The sequence below is a fragment of the Callorhinus ursinus genome, unplaced genomic scaffold (assembly GCF_003265705.2).
Source record: "Callorhinus ursinus isolate GAN/ISIS: 27379988/994484 unplaced genomic scaffold, GSC_fseal_2.0 scaffold1, whole genome shotgun sequence".
NCBI classification, from domain to species: Eukaryota; Metazoa; Chordata; class Mammalia; order Carnivora; family Otariidae; genus Callorhinus; species Callorhinus ursinus.
The window spans coordinates 145,637,142-145,661,374 of NW_027397063.1; the positions used below are offsets into that span (position 1 = coordinate 145,637,142).

Below are 24,233 nucleotides of genomic sequence, written 5' to 3' on the forward strand. Positions count from 1 at the left end.
AAGAAAAAGATAAGTGTGCTCTATCCCCTTCACCTACTTCACACATTTCTCCACCTACCTACCTTCTGGTAACCATCAGTTTATTCTCTACAATTAAGAGTCTGCTTTTTGGTTTGTCTCTTTTTTGTTTGTTTATTGTTTCTCAAATTCCACATACGAGTGAAATCATATGATATTTGTGTTTGTCTGACTTATTTTGCTTACCATTATACCCTCTAGATCCATCCATGTTGTTGCAAATGGCAAGATTTCATTTTTTATGGCTGAGCAATATTCCATTGCGTGTGTGTGTGTGTGTGTGTGTGTGTGTGTGTGTGTCTTCTTTATCCATTCATCTATCAATGAACAGTTGGGCTACTTCCATAATTTGGCTACTGTAAATAATGTTTTAGTGTTTTCATATTCTTTGGGTAAATAACCAGTAGTGGAATTACTGCATCAAAAGACAGGTCTTTTTTTTTCCCCCAGTGAGGGGATTAGAAGCAGAGGGACAAAGAATCTTTTTTTTTTTAAGATTTTATTTATTTATTTGACAAAGAGAGACAAAGCGAAGAGAGGGAACACAAGCAGGGGGAGTGGGAGAGGGAAAAGCAGGCTTCCTGCAGAGCAGGGAGCCGGATGAGGGGCTGGATCCCAGGACCCTGGGATCATGACCTGAGCTGAAGGCAGACACTTAACAACTGAGCTACCCAGGCACCCCAGGAGAGAGAATCTTAAGCAGGCTCCATGCCCAGTGAAGAGTCCAACAAAGGGCTTGATCTCATGACCTGAGCCAAAATCAAGAGTGGGACACTTAACCAACTGAGTCACCCAAGCACCCCTATTTTTATTTTTTTGAGGAACCTCCATACTGTCTTCCACAGTGGTTGCACCAGTTTGTACCAACAGTACACAAGGGTTCCTTTTTCTCCACATCCTCACCAACACGTTGTTCCTTGTTTTTTATTTTAGCCATTCTAACAGGTGTGAAGTGGTATCTCATCATAGTTTTTCTTTCTAAAGATTGAGAGTGTGTGCACACGTGCAAGCCCAAGCAGGGGAGGGGCAGAGGGAGGAGAAAAGCAAACTTCCCACTGAGCAGGGAGCCAGTCACAGGGCTCGATCCCAGGACCCCAAGATCATGACCTGAGCCAAAATCAAGAGTGGGCCACTAAACCAACAGAGCCACACAGGCACCACTCATAGTTTTGATTTGCATTTCCTTAATGTGTGATGTCGAGTATCTTTTCATGTGTCTGTTGACCACCGTATCTTTTGCCCATTTTTTAACTGGATTGTTTTTGGAGTGTTAAGAATAAATTCTTTATACATTTTGCATACTTACCCTTCATTGGATATGTCATTTGCAAGTATCTTCTCCCAATCCATCGATTATCGTTTAGTTTTGTTGACTGTTTCCTTCACTGGGCAGAACCTTTTTAGTTTGATTAATCCCAATCATTTATTTTTGCTTTTGCTTCCCTTGCCCCAGGAGACATCTAGAAAAATGTTGCTATGGCTAATGTCAGAAAAGTTACTGCCTGTGCTCTCTTCTAGGATCTTTTGGTTTCACATCCACATTTAGGTCCTTAATCCATTTTTTTAAAGATTTATTTACCCATTTTAGAGCGTGAGAGAGAGAGAGAGAGAGTATGTGGAGGGGAGGGACAGGGGAAGAGACAACCCCAAGGAGACTCCAAGCTGAGCGCAGAGCCCCCAAGATCACCACCAAGCTGAAACCAAGAGTCGAATGCTCAACCAACTGCACCACCTAGGCACCCCCCCTTAAATCCATTTTGAATTTATTTTTGTGTATGGTGTAAGAAAGTGGTCCAGTTTTCCCAACATCATCTGTTGAAGAGACTTTTTCTCATTTGATATTCTGTCCTGCTTTGTCGAAGATGGACTATATAATTGTGGGCTCACTTCTGAATTTTCTATTCTGTTCTATTGATCTATGTATCTATTTTGTGCCAGTACCATACTGTTTCATTACAGCTTTGTAATATAACTTTAAGTCCAGAATTGTGATGCCTTCAGCTTTGCTTTGTTTTTTCCAAAATTGCCTTGGCTATTTGCCGTCTTTTGTGGTTCCATACAAATTTTAGGACTGTTTGTTCTAGTTCTGTGAAAACTGCTCTTGGTATTTTGGTAGGAATTACAATAAATGTGTAGATTGCTTTGGGAAGTATACACATTTTAACAATATTTGTTCTTCCAATCCATGAACATGGAATTTTTTCCCATTTCTTTGTGTCGTCTTCAATTTCTTTCGTCAGTTTTCAGAATACAAGTCTTGCACCTTTTTGGTTGGGTTTATTCCTGGGTATCTTATTATTTTTGGTGCAAATGTAAATAGGACTGTTTTCTTAATTTCTCTTTCTTCTGCTTCATTACTGGTGTATAGAAATGCAACAGATTTCTGTACATTGATTTTGTATCCTGTGATTTTACTGAATTTGTTTATCAGTTATAAGCAGGTTTTTAGCGGAGACATCCAGGTTTTCTATATATGGTATCACGTCACCTGCAAATAGTTAAAAGTTTTACTTCTTCCTTACTGATTTGGATGCCTTTTATATCTTTTTGTTGTAGACTACTGTGGCTAGGACTTCCAGTACTATGTTGAATGAACGTGGTGAGAGTGGCCATCCTTGCCATGTTCCTGACCTTGGGGGAAAAGCTCTCAGTTTTTCCCCATTAAGAGTACACTTATCTTGATGAGCACTGAGTAATGTACAGAAATGTCGAATCTCTATATTGCACACTTTAAACTAACACAACACTGTATGTTAACTATACTGGAATTAATTAACGGGGTGCCTAGGTGGCTCAGTTAAATGTCTGCCTTCAGCTCAGGTCATGATCTCAGGGTCCTGGAGGAGCCCCACAGTGAGCTCCCTGCTCAGCAGGGAGTCTGCTTCTCCCTCTCCCTCTCCCTCTGCCCCTCCCCCTCCCGTGCTCACACTCAACTCTGTCCCTCTCTCTCTCAAATAAATAAAATCTTTAAGCCCCCCCAAAAAACCTAAAAACCAAAAAAAACCTTCTACCCTCCCTTTAAAGTAGACTAATCAAAAAAGTCTGCCAGCCAACCTCCCTGTCTCCTTTGAGTCCTTTCTCTTTTTTTTAATTTTATTTATTTGAGAGAGAAAGCATGTGTGGGGGCTGGGTGTGGGGCAGAGGGAGAGAGAGAAGCGGACTCCCCGCTGAGCAGGGAGCCCAATGCAGGGCTTGATCCCAGGACCCCAGGATCATGACCTGAGCCCAAGGCAGACGCTTAACCAACTGAGCCACCCAGGTGCCCTTTCTCATTCTTTTCAATCTATTCTCCACACAGCAGCCAGAACAATCATCAAACATGAAGCAGTCTTCTCCCTCATCAGGCTGACCTTCGAGCTAGCAAGGAGGGTTAGGAGTATCCAAGGCCAAGCCTTCTAACTGGCCTGTAATCTTTCCTCCTTTCCCTATTATCTCCTCCCTCCACCCCACCCCTCCTCAGAGCTATCATTCCAATAACTGTTTCTAACGTAAATTTTTCAGGGGGAGGGGCAACACATCTGAGACAAAGTTCTTGGCCATGAGTTTGGTTATGAACAGAAAGAATTAAACAATTAAATTAAATACACTGAAGGGAATGTAGGCTGTTTCTAACTATCAGAGAAAGGAGTTACAAATACGGAAAGAAAGATGGCTAGAATAAATTCTGTGGCTTCTGCCTGGAATTGGAGGTATCAGTGTGAAATTATTTTTTTAATATAGTGGAGAAATACAAAAACAGGTATAAATGTGTGTGTGAGTGTATTTCCTAACTGTATATACTGAGAGGGCCTAGAAGCAATAACACTTCAGTAGCAATAAGCACACCTAGACCCCAAATGAGTAACGCTCTGGCTGAGACCAAGAAAATTCAAAATTCAAGCCTAAAACATCTTGCTATGTCAGATAGTTAAGGAAGTACTCAAAAAATGAGAACTTGTCAAAGACACAAGAACTAGCTTTAAGGGGCTCCTGCTAGCCAAGTCCAAAAAAATTTAAATAAAATAACAAATCATAACCCATTGAGGAAAATAAGAACACCAATCTAAAGCACATAAAATAAATGCATGAACAGGGAAAGACTACCCTACTGTACAATGCCAACTAATAACACTAGAATATAAAACAGAGTTAGAAAAAGAAGCATTTGGCACCTTTCTGAATATAGTATCTATTTCAGGTAAGATACATCAATGGATGCTAAAGCAAAAAAATATAATGGAAAGAGGGTATTACAAAGACTCAAAGTATCTCCCTACAAAGTACTAATTATTTAGTTCAACATACTTATTAGCTGTAAGGTCAAGAAAACTGGCAGACATCACCCTGACCAAGTGATAAAAGTTACATGTTAACAGCATAGGACAAATCAACTTCAAGTTCTTCCTGACATGCATGCACGAGCACACGCACACACTGTGTTCACACACACACACACACACACACACACACAAAACAGCTGTACTTTGGTGGTAGTACTGCCCAAAAATGCATAAATCACAAGAAAATATAAGACAAACCCTGAGGGACAGTCTACAAAGAAACTAGCCTGTACCTTTTAAAAATGTCAAGGTTGTGAAAAACAAGGGGAAATGGAAGAACTGTTCCAGACTGAAGGACACTAAAGAGCCAACTGAATGCAACGCAGGATCCTGGACTAGATCCCAAATCTGTACATTACTCAGTGCCTAACAACATTATTGGGAGAATCAGCAAAATCTGAATGTGTTTTATGGATTAAATGATAATATTCAATCAATGTTAATTTCCTGATTTTGAAAGTTGTACTGTGGTTATGTAGGAGAGTATTCTTGTACTTAAAAAATGAACTCTGAAAAAAAAATGAACTCTGAAGTATTAAATGCTTAAACCCTTTAATGGATTCCTATTATACTTAAAATTACATACAAAATTTTTGACAAGTTCTGGCATTATCTAGCCATCATTTAACTCTCCAGCCTCATCTGAGAATATTCACTACACATTTTAGTCATTAGTCTATGCTCTCCCCTGGCTTAGGGACTTCACCCTGGAAATTTTTTTTCTCTGGAAACTTTTCCCATCACAATTCTCCACTTTTCTTATCCAGGCTGATATATCATCAAAAAAGTCTTCCCTCGGAGCGCCTCGGTGGCTCAGTCGGTTAAGCGTCCAACTCTTGATTTCAGCTCAGGTCATGATCTCAGTCAGCATCATGAGATCAAGGTATACTTAGGCCACTTGAGATTCTTTCCCTCTGCCCCTCCCCCACTCAGCTCAGGCGCCCTCTCTCTCAAATGAATGCATAAATCTTTGAAAACGTCTTCCCTCATTCATTCACTCATCCATTCAACAAATATATACTAAGAATTTACTATGCACCAAACACAGTTCTAAGACATAGAAATTCAGCAGTAAATAAACATTTAAAATTTTGAGCCCTTGTAAAGCTTACTTTTAGAGGGTGAGACAAGACAGCTAAGAAAAATATAGCATAAGGGTGGTGCCTGGGTGGCTCAGTTGGTTAAGCATCTGCCTATGGCTCAGGTCATGATTCCAGGGTCCTGAGACCAAGCCCCACGTTGTCGGGTTCCCTGCTCAGTGGGGAGTCTGCTTCTCCCTCTCCTTCTGCCCCTTCCCCTGCTCGTGCTCTCTCCCTCATGCTCTATAATAAATAAAATCCTAAAAAATAAAAAAATAAAAATATAGTATAGTAGATAATAAGTGCTATGGAGAAAAAGAAGGACAAGGTGTTATACAGGGTGATGTGAGAAGACTGTAGTCTTAAATCACTACATGTGGTCACTTGACTATATATAGAAGTAAAAAATTTAATAATTTAAAACATCATGAATAACAGAAAAGGCATGAAGGAGGTGATGTGATGAGGCAAGCAGATAAGTGAGATAAAAGCATTACCAGTCAAGGGAAGATCAAGTGCCAAGAAGCTGGGACAAGAGTATGCCTGAAAATATCCTGCCATGGCAAGGAGGCCAGTAAGGTCACAGAACAAGCACTGGAGAAAACAGAAGGAGATGAAATCAAAGTACTAATGATGCCTTGAGTACAACTCTAAGGCTTTTGGCTTCTACTATACAGAGTAGGAAGGGGACCCATCAGAGAGTTTGGAGAAAAGAGTAACATGAGCTAACCTATTTTCAGAGTCACCATCCATGGCTGCTGAGTGGAAAACGGACTTGCACTTGTGCAAGAGCAGAAGAGAAATCAGTCAGGAAGCTATTACTGTAATCCAGTCGAGAGATGACGGTAGCATGGACCACGTCGTTCCACACAGGTGGCAGAAGTGGAGCAGGGGTGCCTGGGTGGCTCAGTCGGTTAAGCTTCCAACTCTTGGTTTCGGTCGGGTCATGATCTCATGGGTCATGGGACCAAGCCCTGCACTGGGCTCCCTGTTCATCATGGAGCCTGCTTAAAAGATTCTCTCCCACTGCCCCTCCCCCCACTCATGTGCACACACACCCTCTCATTCTCAAATAAATCTTAAAAAATAAGATAAAATCTTTAAAAATATATAGAAAAAAAAAGAAGTGATACGGGCAGTCTATCTAACTCTTGTTTTAAATTAGTTCCCCTCTCCCTTTATAATCTCTTAGGCCTCTGAACTCTTCCTTCATAGAACTTAGCACAGTGTGGAATTATGTTTAACGTCTTTTCTCTCAAAGGATTCTAAGCTGCCTGACAGCAGAGACTCGGTCTGTTTGCTCACTATTTTATTGCTACCCCAAACAAATCAATCAGTAAAATGCAAAGTTTTTTTAAAAGTAACTTTTTTTCAGGGCACCTGGGTGGCTCAGTCGTTAAAGCGTCTGCCTTGGGCTCAGGTCATGATCCCCTCCCTGCTCAGCAGGAAGCCTGCTTCTCCCCCTCCCACTCCCCCTGCGTATGTTCCCTCTCTCACTCTGTCAAATAAAATCTTTTTTAAAAAAAAGTAACTTTTCTTCTTATCTCTGAAAAGTAAAACCCAAGATTCTCTGTTTTGATAATGAACAGGAGCTACTAAAGAACATGCCCATAAGGACAGAATAGCAAGTACCAAGGGCCTGAAGCAACAGAAGGCAGCAGTGTGCCTGAGGGTGTTCATGGCACAGCAAGAAGTCTCCTATGGCTATGGAGTGGGGATTTACAAACTTTTTCTGAGAAGGGCTATCAGAGGCTTTGCCAAGCAAAAGGCAAAATCAAGGATAAAATGTAGGTCCTTATATAACAAGAAAGAAAAGTCCTGCCTAACCTATATCCTTTTTACCTAAGTCAGGCCCTCTCAGATGGTGAGCACACTAGGTACAAGGTCATTAGCTGGAGCCATTTCCAAAGGAAGAGTGTCCAGTATCCAGTCTGGTGGAGAGGGCGCCATGGGGGGGAGGGAGGGTAGATAGTACTCAACGCAATCAGCTTCACTCTCTGCCCCAGTGACACCCAAATTCCAGCACGCCCTTCTCTTCTCCCAGAGAGCCCAGCCATCTCAACTTGGGCAGCTGGCTCAGCTGCTAGGGACAAGGCAACGTGCTGAGTCACCAATCCCCAGTCTGAGATTCTACATTCACTGCAACGTGTAGGTGGCACCAGAGCAAACCCTGGGCAGCAGCGAGGTGCAGCCAATGGCCAGGGAGGCAGGCACTGGGAATAAAGGGGTCGATGGAACACTCCAGCGAGGTCTCCAAGGCTCACAGCCCTAATCCACTAGAGTGGTGGCTATGGACAACACAAAAATAGGCAGCTGGGCAGGCCTTAGTCTGCTGACTTCGGCTCTAAAGCAAGCAGGAAAGGAAGTAGTAGGAGATAAAGCTACTTCCTCTGCAAATGGATCAGGAAAGAAAAGGCTAAACAGAATGTCCTCTGTCCACATGTCCAAATGAAAACGATACTACCATAACACAACAAACTAAACATTAACTCACAAGAGAATGACAAATTTAGAATTTTTACAAGACCTATATAAATGACTCAAGTTAATACAAAACTAAAATTACAAACTATTAAAAAAATAAATGTCAATGAAAATACTAATATCAAAACCAATGAATGTAGCCAAAAGCAGACTGAGAAAAAGCATACAATCCTAAAAATGTATTAGAAAAACAAAAGAGGGGGAAAGCTAACCACTCAATACAAAAAGAGGAAAAAGAAAAGTGAATGACAAAGGCAGAAAACAAACCAAAAAACATACACTTAAGATTTTTATTTATTTATTTGAGAGAGAAAGAGCATGGGGGGGGCAGAGGGATAAGCAGACTCCAGGCTGAGCAGGGGGCCCGACTTTGGGCTCCATCCCAGGAGTAGATGTTTTACACCTACTCTATTCAAAGTTTTTGGGGTCAACCTCAAAACTTAAGTTGTGTGGGGAAACAGTGCATTTATAGCCTATATTTAAATGACTAGAAGCTATATGATGGAATCCCCAAAAATAGCTGTCTCAGGACAGGTTATGTAATTTAAAATAAGTACTATGGGAGGGCAGTCATTGGAAATCAACAATATCTGATTCACATGGAGTAAACTCAAGAGACACCAACTAATGCTTTTCAAGGAAAGCAACCATTGCTAACTGCAGTTAAAATGCTGTTCCTACAGCACCAAATACAATGAATTATTCCTTCGATATATTTCCATCATACCACCCCTTGTAATTCAGCCTAAATCTCAGGTCTCAAAATTTCTAGAGAGGCAACAAGAGCAGAAACAAGAGAATCTACCCACCTCTCTATCATTTAAATATGATTTACTAGATCAGCAGATTCTAGCTTAGGCTATACCTCTAACAAAGTAGACCTACACTGCAAGTTTTCCACAAGTAGGAAGAAGGAAAGCCAGTGTCCTATACCAGAGTTAGCAAAAAAAAAGTGCATTGATTATGGGAAATAATACTACAAAGAATCTGTATGTACCTTTAATTTTTTTTTTAAAGATTTTATTTATTTGACAGACAGTGAGAGAGGGAACACAAGGAGGGAGAGTGGGAGAGGGATAAGCAGGCTTCCCGCGGAGCAGGGAGCCCGATGCAGGGCTCGATCCCAGGACCACCTGAGCCGAAGGCAGACGCTTAACGACTGAGCCACCCAGGCACCCCTGTACCTTTAATATTTTAGAAATAAGTAATTTTTTAGTCAATTATAAAACCCTAATCATGCTTAAGAGGTACAATGTCACAGTGGGCAATAGCTCAGGCTTGCAAGTCAGATAACCCTTAGTTTGAATCCCAACTCCAACTCAAAGCTGTGTGACTGAGTGCAAGTGATAAATAACCTCTCCAAACCCTTCCTAATGTGAGGTGATACCTCATTTAATTTAAGCATGAGGAAAATGATACAATACATACTAAATACTTAAAATAGTGTTGATATATAGTACATGTAACATAAATGGTAGCTACAGATTATCTGCAACTATTCAGAAGTGCCTTTATATGTTCTCCGGTAATTTTATAAAACTCAGTCACTTTAGAGCAAATATCCAATGGCTCAGTTTTTAAAAGTTCATGGGGGCAGGGGGAACCCTAGGAAATGAATTCATTTCTTTGAATATACAAAAGACAGGTATAGGATAAACTCCCATCAGAAATTCTAGTTTTAGGGACACCTGAGTAGCTCAGTTGGTTAAGGGTCTGCCTTCAGCTCAGGTCATGATCCTGAGGTCCTGGGATCGTGTCCTGAATCGGGCTCCTTGCTCGGCGGCGAGTCTGCTTCTCCCTCTGCCTGCCGCTCCCCCTGCTTGTGCGCTTGCTCTCTCTCTGACAAGTATGGAATCTTGAAAGAAAAAAAAAAGATAAAGCTTTCTTCAAAAGTTTAAAGAAAAAAAAAAGAAGTTCTAGTTTTAGGGGCACCTAGATGGCTCAGTCAGTTAGGCATTCAACTCTTGGCTTCAGCTCAGGTTGTGATCTCATGGGTGATGGGATCAAGCCCCGTATTTAGGCTCCCTGCAGAGAGACTGCTTGAAGCCTCTCCTTCTGCCCCGTTCTTGACTAATGTGCATGTACCTGTTCTTTCTTTCTCTCTCTCCCCCCTCAAAAATAAATAAATAAATCTTTTTAAAAAGAGAGAGAGAGAAAGAAATTTTAGTTTTAAAGTTTAGGGGGAACATGTGGAGATTGAGAACAACCAATCCACATTAGCCAAAGCGACACTGAAATGCAAATTCACATAACCTATACAGCTCCAGTCACTACTTAGGGCTGTGCAACTCCTGACCACCAACCAGAGAGAAACAAGAGAATCCAAAGAGCTGGACCACTTATTGGTCAGAGTTAACAGATCCTTCTGCAACTTTATTTTCACACTTCTTTCTTCACCCAATTTATCACATGAAGAATCATTAATGAAGTATTCTGCAGCAGAGTATAGTAAAAAAATAACTAGTCAGGGAGTCAAGAGGTCAAGATTTTAGTCTAATTCTGCCACAAAGTCAACTGTATGGCCTTAAACCTCCTGTGGGCAGAAGATTCTCCTTTAAGGTTACACAGAATGAAAACAGTCCTAACAAGTTCTTTTATTAGAAATAGAAAACTGAAAAATCAGATTTGAAATCTTCCTTTAAATTACGTCTATTCAAGGGAGGCTGGCTGGCTCAGTTGGTTAAGCTTCAGACTCCTGGTTTCAGCTCAGGTCATGATCTCAGGGTCATTGGACGGAGCCCCAACTGGGGCTCCACAATCAGCGCACAGTCTGTTTTGAGATTCTCTCCCTTCCCATCATCCGTGCACAAGCACGCACGTGTGCGTGCTCTCTCTCAAAAAATAAAATCTTAGAAAGAAATTAGGTTTATTCATCTATGCAGAATAAATTACTGAGCCAAGTACAGATACTTTTTGAGACCAAGAGCCAACTATTACGTATCTTTATTTCCTCCACACGGTTTGAATAACAAATTTGTAGTAATGTCATTAGCGCTAAAATTATCTCAATATCTTCACCCCCAAATTAACAATCAGAATGTAAGCAACAGTTGTGAAGTAAAATGGAACAGCAGTATTTTCTTTCCTGACCTATAAAACACTAGCATTTGAAAAAAGAATTCAGAAATTACAAGACTAGTTCCATCGACTGTACCTTTTACAAATGAAAACGATACTACCATAACACAACAAACTAAACATTAACTCACAAGAGAATGACAAATTTAGAATTTTTACAAGACCTATATAAATGACTCGAGTTAATACAAAACTAAAATTACAAACTATTAAAAAAATAAATGTCAATGAAAATACTAATATCAAAACCAATGAATGTAGCCAAAAGCAGACTGAGAAAAAGCATACAATCCTAAAAATGTATTAGAAAAACAAAAGAGGGGGAAAGCTAACCACTCAATACAAAAAGAGGAAAAAGAAAAGTGAATGACAAAGGCAGAAAACAAACCAAAAAACATACACTTAAGATTTTTATTTATTTATTTGAGAGAGAAAGAGCATGGGGGGGGGCAGAAGGATAAGCAGACTCCAGGCTGAGCAGGGGGCCCGACTTTGGGCTCCATCCCAGGACCTGAGATCATAACCTGAGCCGAAGTCAGACACTTAACCAACTGAGCCACCCAGGCGCCCCTTGACTTGCTTTAAAAAAATAAAAGGTAGCTCCAAAACCTTAGCAGATCTGATCGAGGGAGAAAATCACATGTAACACATGCACATTAGGAATAAGAAAAAATTACAACTACCGATTATGAAAATAAAACATTTTGCAAGGACTTCTGTATGACAAACGGTATCATAAACACAATTAAGAAACAATACACAGGTGTGAATATTCCCAATATACATAATGGGAAAAGGGATAAATAACCAGAAAATATAAAAAAAAAAAAAAGCTAAAAAAACAAAAAAAAAAAAAAAAAAAAATGCTAAAAATCAGTAAGAAAAAAAAAAAAACAAGCAACCCAGAAAACGGGCAAAGAAAAAGAACAGGCCATTCACAGAAAAAGAAACTAGTAAATAAATATATGATGCTCTACCTCAGAGAAATCCGGGCAATGCAGCCGAAAACAAGATACCATCACTCATCCATCATTTCGCAAAAAGCAATAATTTAAATTAACTAGCAAGAATCCGCAAGGATGTGGAGGAACAAAAAACTCATATATGTCTGTTGATGGGAATATAAATTGATAAAACCACTGTGAAGAGCCAAAAATACAATAACTCTCTTCCAGTTAACCAGAGATCTGAATAAACATCCTTCTCTGTTACCTCCCAAAATTCCACTAAAAAAAAGGAATACGGGCGCCTGGGTGGCTCAGTCGGTTGAGCGACTGCCTTCGGCTCAGGTCATGATCCTGGAGTCCCGGGATCGAGTCCCGCATCGGGCTCCCTGCTCGGCGGGGAGCCTGCTTCTCCCTGTCACCCTCCCCCCTCTCATGTACTCTCTCTCTCTCATTCTCACTCTCTCAAATAAATAAATCTTTAAAAAAAAAAAAAAATTAAGGAAGATATTCTGCTTGCTTGATTGAATGAACATATCACAACTGTTTGATTTTTACATACCCAAGGAACTTTTATATACACCTCCATGTTAAAATTTAATAGACTATAGTATATCTGTTAGGTTATCCTAACACACTAGAAGGGCAAGAAGTGAAAAAATATATATAGATGTTCAATGAATGGGCTAGAAGAGGATAATATAGAAGTGACTGATGAAACATGGTTACTTTCAAAGAGACTATCTCCGGAACAGCCCTAGTACCTAGGAATAGTTCTCACATTTATGCCTGAAAAAAGAATAAAAGGATTGAAAAAATGAATGAAGTTTTAAAAGTTCACAGCAGAATCCTATCACAACCACCATCCACTACTCCCTCTTTTCTGTTAGTCTTAAAACTATGCACCAATTGTCTCTGAACCCTCCAAGCTCCTTAAAGGGTTGGGACCAAATTTAATCTACTTAACAAGACTGTTACCATAGTGTTAGTTATACCACATCCATGGTTTCTTAATATTACTAATGGAAAATCCTCACTGAATACTATTCCTGTCTGCATAAAAATCACTTTGGAGTTTTTTTAAAGTATGTTAGTTCTAAAAAATGACTAAGAATTCCTAGGTTACCTTAACAAAATGCTCATACTAAGTTATCAAACTAATGACCTTTGCAACCCAATAGTCATATCTTTAAAAATGACACCAAAGGGTCATAATCTCTCTGAGGAATCTATTCAGTAGACTCCTTTTGGGGAACCAGCCCTTCCCCCGTCCATATTAATACCGCTTTGATCCATGTGGGATGGAAAAGTTAAACCAGCAGAATGACTCAGACAAAGACAATTTAATTAGCCTATTTCCCCTATTTCCCACTATCATAAATGGGCATAAGTCAACCCAATCAGAGACCTCCCAAGGACTTTCACCAGAGATAAGGAGAAAAGCACTCTCTCATTTAAGATCCTGAGTATTAGGGACCACTGTAATCACAGTAGAGCTGCGGGGGACAATGTCTCCCAATACAGGAACAAAGCTCACCTAAATTTAGGGAATCATCACCAACACAAGATGATCTCCAGTGATGTTTAAAGCTAAAGCAGCAGTATTCCTAGACTTTTGAGACACCAGAACAAACTAATCTGGGTTTTCTTTTCATCCTAATACAGCGTTTCTCCTGTGAAACAAGGAGAGTTATGTTCTTACGTACCAAGTAGGCAAAAGAAAATTTTTAACGATAAAGTACTATAAAAATGTTGTCATCCTATCCGAAAAGTACCACAAACAGAACCCTCATTAAGTACAGCATGAGCTCAATAAGCATTTGTAAGATAACAAATTCACTCCCTTATGTGCATACCTGCTTGCGAACAAACTGATTTTAAGCAACTTATCTTGAACGTTCTGTCACTGGAGCTTAATTTCAAATAATCTCCGAACCTCTGGAATTTTCCGTCATTTGATTATGATGAACTTAAGAAGATAGCTCATTTCAAGTGAAAATTTCAAGTGACGTTTGTTCCAGCGGCCCACTTCTCTCACTTCCCTCAAGCAACTACTATTATGAAATCTAAACCTGGCCAAGAAAGTTTAGCGATGATGCAAAAATGGGGGAAGGGTGGAGTCTCAGAGACCCCAAAGAAGTGAAGAAAATTATTTCCGGGAAAATGTGGCAAGACCGTTCCTCGCAGGTATACGAAGGACTGAGTCCCAGCCGACCAAGGGCTGGGGCGGGCCGGCAGGACGAGTGGGCAGCGTGGGTGGTGGCCTGCGGGGCCGCTCCTGCTCACCAGGAAGGAATGCAGACCACACCTACGCGCCCGGCCAAGCCAGGGCGGGGCGGCCCGGTCCGGCCGTGGGTGCGAGGGAGGGACGCGGGAAAGGCGGAGGAAGAAGCGGGGGCGGCAGGCCGCAGACCACCTCCCCATCGCTCGCCCCCGGGCCCACCTCAGGAGCGTCTCGAGAGCGCCCTCGTGCTTGTCCAGCGGGCGGCCGAGGGCAGCGCGGCGCAGCTTGCTGAGCTCCTCCGCCGCGCGGCAGTACTGGGCCTGCTCCTCCCCGCCGCTCGGGTACGTCTGCTGGATGAACTTCACCAGCGGCTTGGCCAGGTCCACCTCCGAGGTCTTTTTCAGCTGTACCGAGATAAACGTCGCCATGGCGAGGACCTCGGCCGTCGTTCGGGCCAAACAGACCGCGGGACGGCCACGAGAGTGGAGACGCGCGGACTACCCAGCTGGCGGACCGGCGGACCGACAACCCGACGGACGAGCTCTCCGCGGCTGCTTTGGATCCGGCCACTTCCGGGAGCTCCCGCGCAGGCGCACTCGGCGCGCCGCCTGAAGTCACGTGAGAGAGTCGGGGTGCGGGGGTCCAGTGCCGCTCGCCGGGGCCCAGCTCCGCTTGGGCTGCGTGGTAAGGAGCTGGCTTTTTTCGCAAGTGGAATTCTCCCTTTCCTGCTCACTGCCGTAGCGGGTGGACCGAGCGCTCTCATTAAAAGTAACTATTCCTCCGTCCGAACAACTGGTGAAGTACTGTTACTGCCATCTAGGAGAGTTTTCCGCGACCTGTCCAAGACCTTGCAGCCTCAGGGTTATTGTGACCTATGGTAGTTAATTCAACGGATTGCTGTATACAAGGACTGAGTGTACAGTGAGCCTGGTAGGCAAAGTCCTTGCCATTGTGCAGCTTACAGTCAAGTAAGGACACAGATACTAAGGTGGACAAAGCATGCAAACAACAGGGTGCTTGGAATGTAGGATATTAGGGTCCCATGGAAGAACCTGATTTAAACAAGGTAAATAGACGGGCGCCTGGGTGGCTCAGGTCATGATCCTGGAGTCCCAGGATCGAGTCCCACATCGGGGTCCCTGCTCAGCAGGGAGTCTGCTTCGCCCTCTGACCCTCTTCCCTCTCGTGCTCTCATTCTCTCTCTCTCAAATAAATAAATAAAATCTTTAAAAAAACATACTTTCTAAAACAAGGTAAATAGAGAAGGCGTCTCTGAGAAGGTTAACTTAAAATGACCTGCAGTTTGAGAAGTGCTTGACGTTAGAAGAAGAGAGGCAAGGGAGAGCCTCCCAGACCAAGGGAGTGCAAGTACAAAGGCCCTAGGAGGCAAGCACTTCCCTTTTTCTGGGAGTTGAAGCAAACTGTGGCAAGAACTTAAAAACCACACGGGGAATGAAATGAAATAAAGTTGGAGGAGTAACAAACTGAGTGTTGCTGGAGTGGTGGGGGGTGGGAGGGATGGGGTGGCTGGGTGATAGACATTGGGTAGGGTATGTGCTATGGTGAGCGCTGTGAATTGTGCAAGACTGTTGAATCCAGATCTGTACTTCTGAAACAAATAATGCAACATATGTCAAAAAAAAAGAAAAAAGAAGAAGATAGCAGGAGGGGAAGACATACCATGAGAGACGATGGACTCTGAAAAACAAACAGGTTTCTAGAGGGGAGGGGGGTGGGGGGATGGGTTAGTCTGGTGATGGGTATTAAACAGGGCACATTCTGCGTGGAGCACTGGGTGTTATGCACAAACAATGAATCATGGAACACTACATCAAAAACTACTGATGTAATGTATGGTGATTAACATAATAAAAATTTTTTTTAAAAAGTTGGAGGAGTAAGCAGGAATTAATCATTCAGAACCTTATGGGCCAAGTTAGAGAATTTGTATTATAGAATAAATGCAAAGGAGGCGATAAATGGGATTTAAGCAATATTGACATGATAGAATTTACATTTTTAAAAGGCCACCCTGTGCATCAATCTGATACTGTATCTCTCGATGGGCTGTAGTATGAAGTATACACTATCATTGATGATGTATTCCAAGCAAAAATGTTTAACTTGAGTCTATCAAACCTTTGCATCCAACACACAATTTATTACAATACAGGTGGCTCAGTCAGTTAAGCATCTGCCTTCGGCTCTGGTCATGATCCCAGGGTCCTGGGAACAAGCCCCAGCTCGGGCTCCCTGCTCCATGGGGAGCCTGCTTCTCCCTCTCCCTGCTGCTCTACCTGCTTGTACTCCCCCTCTCTCTCACTCTCTCCCTCTCTCCCTCTCCCCCTCTCTCCCTCTCTCTGTCTAAGTAAAATGTTTTAAAAAGAAGAAGTAATACAGGGGATAGAGGAGCAAATTAAATGATCCATAGGAAGTAACCAAACATCCAGGAGGTAGAACATTCTGCAGAATAACTGGCCCTATCTCTTCAACAATGTATTGTTAGGAAAAAACCCACTGCTAGTATGAAAAGAAATTTAAGGTATACAAGAGTGGATTGAATCCTGGTATGAACAGACCACATTATAAAATGCATTTTCAGGACAGTTAAAGAAATTTCCATATAGATTGAGTGTAAGATAAAAATGTATTGCCATCAAAAAATGGAGATTATTAACTGAAAAGAGCAAGTCACAGCACAGTATATATGTTACAGTATCTCACTTTGGTTACAGATGCAAAATATGTGTATTTGTGTACTACAAAAAGAAAAATCTAGGATTATACCCTAAGGGTGTTAGCAGCTGTAATCTTTGGAAGTGGAAATATATTTTTTTCTTTATTTTTGTCTACCTTTTTTTAATAATCGTTGAATTTTGCTAAGTTTTTTAATTAATTTTTTATTGAAGTATAGCTTAAACACAATATTACATTAGTTTCAGGTGTACAATATAATGATTTGACAAGTCTGCAAATTATGCTATGCTCACCACAAGTGTAGCTACCATCTGTCACCATACAATGCTGTTACAATACCATTGACTCTATCCCCTAGGTTGTACCTTTTATCCCGTAACTTATTCATTCCGTAACTGGAAGCCTGTCTCCCACTCCCCTTCCCCCATTTTGCCCATCCCCCACGCCCTCCCCTGACAACCATCAGTTCTCTGTATTTATGGGTTTTGCGTATCTTTTCTGTGTAATTTTTTTACAGCGTATATACTCCTTTTGTTATAAAAGTTTATTTTACCAAATTTTCATTTTTTAATAAAAGATTCTAGGTTAAAATAAAATAGCCACTTGGCTGCTATGTAGAGAATGCATTAAAGAAAGGCAAGGTGGAACTAAGGAGGCAAGTCATGAGATCATGTCAGAAACCCAGGCAAGAGATCATGAAAGCTAACATTAGCAGGAGTGAGCTAAATTGATGTGTTTTCGAGTTACAAATTGAAGAATTTACTGATAATCAGGATAGGAAGTTGAAGAGAAGGGAGGGATCAAGGAGGCTCCTGGTTTGGGTGCCTGAACTTCTGAATGGCCAGTAGAATCACTTACTGATACGAGGAAAACTGATATATCATCCACTGATGGGGGCAGGGGGTGGGGAGTGTTTGTATCCCGCTATCAAGTGGAGTCAATAAATTGACAATTGGGTTTATGGGATTAGAGCTTCAGAGAGAGGTCTTGTTTGGGAATCAGCAGTCAGCGTACAAATTATTTTTAAACCCCTGAGACTATAAAGGAACACAAAGAAATAGAAATAGACCAGAAGCTATCAGTTAGGTAAGATAGGATCAGATTAGGTGTATTTTTAAGGCAGAAGATGATGGAGTATCTTGTAGGTTGGTTGACAGAACTGATGTACTGGAGAGAGAATGAAGAATAAGAAGACCCTGAGGAGCAAAGCACATGAAAGGAGGAGAGGAAAGGGTAACCATAACTGGGAGGGTAGAAGGGAGGAATTAACTGTCAAAAAGATGTAGGATAAATCATTTGTTGAAGCAGATGGGGAATGAACATAGATGTGGCTAACTGTATGGCATTGGTCAAGGGAAGATTGAGGTGATCCTGTCTGATGGAACTTAAAATAAAATCCAAACTCCTTATCACAGCATGATCTGTTTCTGCATATCTCTTCAATTTCATATTCTGCCACTTGTTCTCTAAGTCACATTAGTCTTATTTCAGTTTCTCGAATTCACTAAGATCTTTCTTTCTACATGTGACTTAGAATACTTCCCCCCTCACTTCCCCCCTCACTTTCTTCATATATAAGTTGAAATGTTTCCTCCCCATCATACCATTTAGATTCCCCCCTTGTTAATATCTAACTCAGCCATTGTTTATTGCCTTCCAAACACTTACCCTAACTAGCAAGGATTTTTGTGGTTGTTGATTGAATTTTTGTCTGACTTACCCACTAGAACATAAGCTCTATAAGGCAAAATTGTGTTTTTTTAAATACTGTTATATACAGCATGATTGGCACTCAGTAAATATTTTTAAATGAGTAAATGGGTTTCACTGCTTGTAAAAAAAAAATTTTAGATCTCTACTGTCAAAGCAACACACCTTTCTCAATAACAGATACCCTCATTAATTTGGCAATAAGCCAGTATAGTTAATTAGGCACTAATCATTAATTAGGCAGTATGGCGGCGCCTGGGTGGCTCAGTCATTAGGCGTCGCCTTCAGCTCAGGTCATGATCCCAGGGTGCTGGGATCGAGCTCCACATCAGGCTCCCTGCTCAGTGGGAAACCTGCTTCTCCCTCTCCCATTCCCCCTGCTTGTGTTCCCTCTCTCACTGTGTCTCTCTTCTGATAAATAAATAAAATCTTTTAAAAAATAGTAATAATAACTAGGCAATAGCTCAGTGGCCAAAGAAGGATGGCATATTAGGATAGGCTAGCTTTGTGTTCTGATAATCAACAATTTCAAAATCTCAGTATCTTAACATAGTAAACATTTGTCCCTTATGCACACAAAGTCTTGTATAAGACAGGCAGCTAATTATCTCAACCTGAGATGCCACTTTCAAAGGGGAATAGGAAATCTATGGCATCACGCAGCAGCTCTTCACTGCCTCAGCCTTCACTTCCACTTGCACTCCACTGGCTAGAACCTCTCGTTTGGCCCCATCAAACTACAGTAGGACTGGGAAGGGTAATCTTCGTGCCCGGGAAGAAGGGGTGGGCTGGATATTAAGGCACACCAGTGATGCATTCCAAGGATGAGTTTCACTGCTTCCAGACTTACTTAGTGGTAACATTGATTTTCCATCTGTGTAATCAAACTCCATAAAATACATTCTTAGAGTATAGTAATCTCAGTGTAATGTTTGCAGAGATATTAAATCAGTAGATTTTCCTCCCTGATAATCTCTCATTCTGGTAGGCCCATCATTACCCCCACTGATTGAACCAATGACAATAAATGCCTCTTTGGACAGATAGAACCCCGCTGAAAATGGGTAAGTTTCAAAACAGAGTTTTTGAAGTCCATATTGAGACAACAGTCTGAAAGTAAGCACTTGTGATTTTTGGAGGAGTCAAGCTTTGTTGTTGTTGTTGCTGCTGTTCTTGTTTTTTTAAGATTGATTGATTGATTGATTTAAAAGACAAAGAGAGTGAGCAGGGAGAGGGGCAGAGGGAGAGGGAGAGTAGCCGACTCCCTGATGGGCTCAATCCCAGGAATCTGACCTGAGCTGAAATCAAGAGTGGAACACTTAACCAACTGAGCCACCCAGGAGCCCCTGGAGTCAAGCTTTGTTGAGGAAAGAGACATAAAATCCAAGCCCAGAAGGCCACAATACAGAGTTTTTTAAGTGAATGAGAGAGTAAATAGGACAAGGGTTTGATGGAAGGAAAGTTCCTGCAGTATAAGAAAGAGAAAGGCCTTTGGGTGCTGAGAAGGAAGGGTCTGAGAGAGTGAAGGGCAGAAGGTAAATGAGGTGTCCTCACTTCCTCACTCCACACTCTCTAGTGTTGGGTAGATAGGATACAGGGGAGGGCCTCAAGGAAAGGAGATGAGTAGAAACAAAGAGACAATGAAATCAAGAACAGCAAGAATGGTACCCCCCTGTCTCCTGGGGAGACACATCCTGTGTAAGGAATGGAAAGCAGGGAATGGTGTGGGGCAGGGACACTAGGTTTTTGCAATATGCAATAGAGAACTATTTGTCTCTTTAATCTTTTTACATACTTAATTTCCAAAAAAGTAAAAAATGTATGCAAAAAAAGAAAGTCATTTTTCACATATGGGTGTGTAAATTTTGTCCACATGGCACCAAAATTTTTTTATCTAAATTCAATGAACATATAGTATATTATTAGTTTTAGAGATAGAGTTCAGTGATTCATCAGTCTTACATAATACCCAGTGCTCATTACATCACTTGCCTTCCTTAATGTCCAATACCCAGTTACTCCATCCTCCTTTCCTTTCCCTCCAGCAACCCTCAGTTTGTTTCCTATGATTAAGAGTCTCTTATGGAGGCGCCTGGGTGGCTCAGTCATTAAGCATCTGCCTTCGGCTCAGGTCATGATCCTAGGGTCCTGGGATTGAGCCCCACATCGGGCTTCCTGCTCAGTGAGGAGCCTGCTTCTCCCTCTCCCATTCCCCGTGCTTGTGTTCCCTCTCTCGCTGTGTCTCTCTCTGTCAAAAAAATAAAATCTTTAGGGCGCCTGGGTGGCTCAGTTGGTTAAGCAACTGCCTTCGGTTCAGGTCATGATCCTGGAGTCCTGGGATCGAGTCCCACATCAGGCTCCCCGCTCAGCGGGGAGTCTGCTTCTCCCTCTGACCCTCTTCCCTCTCGTACTCTCTATCTCTCATTCTCTCTCTCTCAAATAAATAAATAAAATCTTTAAAAAAAATAAAAAATAAAAAATAAATAAAATCTTTAAAAAAAATAAAAAGAGTCTCTTATGGTTTGTCTCCCTCTCTGGTTTTGTCTTATTTTTCCCTCCCTTGCCCTATGATCTCTGTTTTGTTTCTTAAATTCCACATATGAGTGAGATCATATGATAATTGCCTTTCTCTGATTGACTTATTTCCCTTAGCGTAATACCCTCTAGTTCTATCCATGTCATTGCAAATGCCAAGATCTCATTTTTTTGATGGCTGAGTAATATTCCATTACACACACACACACACACACACACACACACACACACACACCACATCTTTATCCATTCATCTGTTGATGGACATCTGGGCTCTTTCCATAGTTTGGCTATTGTGGAAATTGCTGCTATAAACATTGGGGTGAAATTGCCCCTTTGGATCACTACATTTGTATCTTTGGGGTAAATACCCAGTAGTGCAATTTTTGGGTCATAGAGTGCTCTACTTTCAACTTTTTCAGGAACCTCCATACTGTTTTCTGGAGTGGCTATACCAGCTCGCATTTCTACCAACAGTGTAAGAGGGTTCCCCATTCTCCACATCTTTGCCAATATCCGTTGTTTCCTGACTTGTTAATTTTAGCCATTTTGACAGGTGTGAGGTGGTATCTCTTTGTGGTTTTCATTTGTATTTCCCTGATGCCCAATGATGTGCAGCATTTTTTCATGTCTGTTGGCCATTTGTATGTCTTCTTTGCAGAAATGTCTGTTCGCGTCTTCTTCCCATTTCTTGACTGGATTATTCCTTGGGTGCTGAATTTGATAAGTTCTTTATAGATTTTGGATATTAACCCTTTATCTGATGAGACATTTGCAAATATCTTATCCCATTCAGTCGGCTGTCCTTTGGTTTTGTTGACTGTTTCCTTTGCTGTGCAAAAGCTTTTTATCTTGATGAAGTTCCAGTAGTTCATTTTTGCCTTTGTTTTCCTTGCCTCTAGAGACGTGTCTAGTAAGAAGTTGCTGTGGCTGAGGTCACAGGGGTTGCTGCCTGTGTTCTCCTCTAGGATTTTGATGGATTCCTGTCTTACATTTAGGTCTTTTATCCATTTTGAGTCTATTTTTGTGCATGGTGTAAGAGAATGGTCCAGTTTCATTCTTCTGCATGTGGCTGTCCAATTTTCCCAACACCATTTGTTGAAAAGACTGTCTTTTTTCCATTGGATATCCGTTCCTGCTTTGCAAAGATTAGTTAACCATAGAGTTGAGGGTCCATTTCTGTAGTCTATTCTGTTCCACTGGCCTATGTGTCTGTTTTTGTGCCAGTACCATACTATCTTGGTGATTACAGCTTTATAATACAGCTTAAAGTCCGGAATTGTGATGCCACCAGTTTTGGTTTTCTTTTTCAACATTCCTTTGGCTATTCGGGGTCTTTTCTGGTTCCATACAAATTTTAGGATTATTTGTTCCAGCTCTTTGAAAAGTTGATGGTATTTTGAAAGGGATTGCATTGAATGTGTAGATTGCTGTAGGTAGCATGGACATTTTAACAATATTTATTCTTCCAATCCATGAGCATGGAATCTTTTTCCATTTGTTTGTGTCTTCTGCAATTTCTTTCATGAGTATTCTATAGTTTTCTGACTACAGATACTTTGCCTTTCGTTAGGTTTATTCCTAGGTATCTTATGGGTTTTGGTGCAATTGTAAATGGGATAGACTCCCTAATTTCTCTTTCTTCTGTCTCATTATTATAGCACCAAAGTTTTTAAAGAGAAATAGGGAAGCCATTAAGCCTTTTATCTAGAATTACTCCCTAGGTAAGCTCACTCTCATCCTATATACTACTGCTCATATTTCCATCAGTTGCCAGTTCTCTAATACCATTCACAGCTATTGAAATAACTACTGCCCCTTGCCACCAGAGTCTCTCCTAAATGAGTCACTTCTAAGAATAAAGTATCAGAATTATTTTTTAAATGTTTTATAGAATAGAAATAAATATTTCTGGAGAGCTGAAAATTATCTGGTGAGCATCTCAACATTGAGGGCATGTTTCAAGACATTTTCACTAAAATCCAATATTTGTTTAAGTATTTCAAGTTTATTTTTTTTTCTTTAAAGATTTTATTTATTTATCTGAGAGAGAGAGAGAATGAGAGAGACAGAGCACAAGAGGGAAGAGGGTCAGAGGGAGAAGCAGACTCCCTGCTGAGCAGGGAGCCCGATGCGGGACTCGATCCCGGGACTCCAGGATCATGACCTGAGCCGAAGGCAGTCGCCCAACCAACTGAGCCACCCAGGCGCCCTTTTTTATTTTTTTTTTATTTTTATTTTTTTTTTTTTTTTTTAAGTATTTCAAGTTTAAAGAGCAGCACCCTCACCCTCTCACCATGACTTTTGTTATTAATTTGCTTTTACAGCTATATAAGAAAGTGTCTTTAGTCTGTTCCCTGAGGCTCTGTTGGCTCTGTTTCAGATTCAGGGAGCAGTCAGTAAGTGTTATTAGTTTCTCTTCATATTAAACACACTTGAGTTTCTCTGTAAGAAAATTATGCATGTACATAGAGTACGTGTATCTTTGCTTATTTAATATTTATGACCTTGTGCTAAAAAACAAACCCTATAAGCTTCATGGTACAAAGCATCAGTAACATTTGGATGACCATACTAAGTTATTCAGCAAATATCTCTGAGTTCCCACTGTATGCCAACCAAAATTTAAATCAAGAGAATTCTGTAACTAACCTACCAATCTATTGTATATAGTTACAGAGGTCCTGACTCCACCCTCACAGAGGATAGTTTGGGAGATAGTTCATAGGAAGAGGTCTAGGAGAACAGTTAAAGGAAATCCTAAGACAGCAGCTGTGCAACAGACCTAAAAAGTAGCCAGCCCAGATTAAAGCAAAAGGATGAAGGGCTCCAGAAGGAAGGTCCCAAAGAGAAAAAAAAAAGAAAGATTGGTGGGATTAGATACACTACCTGATATGATGGAGGTTTCAGGAAAAAAAATATTATCAGGAAGAAGGAAAGAATGACAGTGATACTCTAAGAAAAAAGACTGAGCAAGTAAGGAAATAAATCTTAGTATATAGCCTAGTATACTATTAACAAAATATACAGTCATATAAACACTATCTTTTTTAAGATTTTATTTTTAAGTAATCTCTATACCCAACATGGGGCTCAAACTTATGACCCTGAGATCCAGAGTCACATGCCCTACTGACTGAGCCAG

The 24,233-nt window shown here is 41.1% G+C and overlaps 1 protein-coding gene across 2 annotated transcripts in view; it reads right to left on the reverse strand.

Moving 5' to 3' along the window:
• PDCD6IP (programmed cell death 6 interacting protein) overlaps window positions 1-14,725 on the reverse strand; it is an 84,540-nt gene extending 69,815 nt beyond the window's left edge. For both annotated transcript variants that reach the window (XM_025884649.2, XM_025884648.2), the window contains exon 1: window positions 14,366-14,725. In XM_025884649.2, the coding sequence (XP_025740434.1) occupies window positions 14,366-14,574 (209 nt within the window). In that variant the 5' untranslated portion in view covers window positions 14,575-14,725. The remainder of the gene's footprint in view (window positions 1-14,365) is intronic.
• Between the last annotated feature and the right edge of the window lie 9,508 nt (window positions 14,726-24,233).